This window comes from Primulina tabacum, chromosome 8 (genome assembly GCF_025594145.1).
Source record: "Primulina tabacum isolate GXHZ01 chromosome 8, ASM2559414v2, whole genome shotgun sequence".
NCBI lineage: Eukaryota > Viridiplantae > Streptophyta > Magnoliopsida > Lamiales > Gesneriaceae > Primulina > Primulina tabacum.
In genome coordinates this window covers 12,176,260-12,178,722 of record NC_134557.1, presented here as the reverse complement: position 1 = coordinate 12,178,722, position 2,463 = coordinate 12,176,260, and the positions used below count along the sequence as shown (strand labels likewise).

Here is a 2,463-nt window from a genome sequence, read left to right as displayed (position 1 = left end):
TGATAAATAAAAGTTTAGTTTTCTCCTAAAATTTTCAATTAAAAGTTAGATTATTGCGTGAATATTTCATGAATTTTCAATTCTATTTTATCATTTGATAACATATTTCTTGTTATTTGAATTTTTTTACTCCTTAATTAATATGTCAATTACGTAAATGTTGTTATTTTGAATTGTGTATCTGTATTCTGTGTCTAAGTGTAGTATTTAATATTTGTTGTTTTGTGGAATAAATTTTTTGAGGTATATAAAGAAGCAGGAATCTTTTTTACAAAAACGAAAACTTATGTGAGAATGACTCACAGATTAATTTGATGGGTCATTAATTGGTTATTGTTTGAATATTTGTTTATGAGCAATTGATTCTTGAGTCTTGATTGTTTGCTGTTGAGTCATTAATTGACTATTACTTGTTTATTTGTTTGATAATTATTTTTATTACTTGTTTAGGATTATAACTTGAACTTTTTTAAAATGGAACATCAATTTGCTGCAAAGTAAGGAAAAACATTGATATCATCTTTCTTTAAGAAGAGAGATCGTCAAGCTAGTGAATGTTCTTCAATTCCTACGGTCCTTACAATGCAACATCAATTTAGTGAAAGCCTTCCACTTCCCAATATCCAAATTCCTTCATGTTCCTCTCCTAGAGACGATCATCAGTCATCATCTACTTGTATTGAACGAGATCCAGGAAAAAGAAAAAAGATATGTGAATATCATATTAACATACGAGATGAGATAAGACGTTCATATCTAAATATGATGCCTTATCAACAAGATATGTTGGAGTATTCAGGTACAAAATTTGGAAGCCAGAATCATCGTTTTTAGAAAAATGGTTTCACAAATTTTATTGGTTGGGGTATTCGCCTTCAACAAATAAGGCATATTTTCTTTTCCTGAACGATGTTAATTCATCTAATATCTCGACGTTGGTCAATGAAGGATTTGACAATTGGAAAAGGGTAAACCAAGGAAAAACATGTGCTTTTCTTGCCCATATTGGTTCTGCAGCTTCTTCGCCTCATACTGTATGTGAGAGAAGAGCTGAAAATTTGATGAGACCCTCGCAACATATTGATAAAGCGATGCATGCACACAATCTAAAGAGGAAAAATAGAAAAATTGTCTGCGTTTGAGCACCTCGATTGTAGCTGTTTGTTGGCTAGCCACTTCAAGGTTGTGCGTTTAGAGGTAACGATGAATCTCTACCTTCATCTAATCGTGGAAAGTTTCTAAAATTGGTGAAGGCTTTTGCAAAAATGAATACAGAAATTGATGAAGTTGTGCTTGAGAATGCTCCAAAAAATGCCCAATATATCGCTCCAGAAATTCAGAAAGAGCTTTTACATATTATGACCAATAGAGTACGACAGATGGTTCGTGAAGAAGTTGGAGATAAATACTTCTATATTCTTGTTGATGAAGCCCGAGATATATCTAAACAAGAGCAGATGGCCATTATCTTGAGGTTTGTGAACAATCATGGGATTTTGACAGAAAGATTTTTTGCCATTAAAAGTGTTAGTGACACTACCTCAATGAATTTGAAAAATGAGATATCAAATGTTCTTGTTCATCATGATCTTCATGTTAAGAAAATTAAAGGCCAAGGATATGATGGTGCTAGCAATATGCGTGGAGCGTGGAATGGACTTCAAGCATAAGATTGTCCCTATGTATAATATGTCCACTGTTTTGCACATCGTTTACAACTGACATTGGTTTCTGCAACTAAGGATGTTAGTGTTATTTGGGAATTCTTTTCTCATTTGGACAATATTGTAATATTATCACTTCTTCTACTAAACACATTGCTGAATTACATACTTCACAAAGAAATGAAACTGAGTATATGTTGTCAATTGGAGAACGTGATTCTGGAAGTGGTGCAAACTAGATTGGTAATTTGCAACGAGCAGGAGCTACTCGTTGGATTTCTCACTATGATTCGGTAAAAAGCTTGATAGGTATGTACACTGCAACTTGCAAAGTTTTTGAAGTTCTTAGTGATCATTCTCCAAATGGAAGAGCTAAGGCTGAAGTTCGGGGTATTTACAGAAACATGGCAAGCTTTGAATTTGTGTTCATTTTGCACTTAATGCATAAAATTATGAGAACAACAGATACTCTTTGTCAAATTATTCAAAGAAAATCTCAAGATATTTTGACTGCTATTACATTTGTCACTACTACCAAAACTAGCCTTCAAGAATTTAGATAATGCGGGTGGGACGAATTTCTTCAGGAAGTTAAAGTTTTTTGCTCAAGAAATGAAATTAATTTGCCTGACCTTGATTGTCTATATAAGATTGGACGTTACCGTCGGTAAACTACAATAGAGCATCGTTACCACTTTGATGTTTTTAATGCAGCAATAGATTTCATTCTGATAGAGTTAAATACTCGGTTCAATGAGTCATCGGTGGAACTTCTTTTTCTTAGTACAACTTTGGATCC

General features: G+C 33.2%; 1 protein-coding gene across 1 annotated transcript; it reads left to right on the top strand.

Annotated features, from left to right (window-relative positions):
- Positions 1-582: 582 nt before the first annotated feature.
- LOC142554575 (uncharacterized) lies at positions 583-1,670 on the top strand. The gene is made up of 3 exons (XM_075665238.1): positions 583-799; positions 949-1,034; positions 1,173-1,670. The coding sequence occupies exons 1-3, from the start codon at positions 583-585 to the stop codon at positions 1,668-1,670; spliced, it is 801 nt and encodes a 266-aa protein (XP_075521353.1).
- Positions 1,671-2,463: the final 793 nt, after the last annotated feature.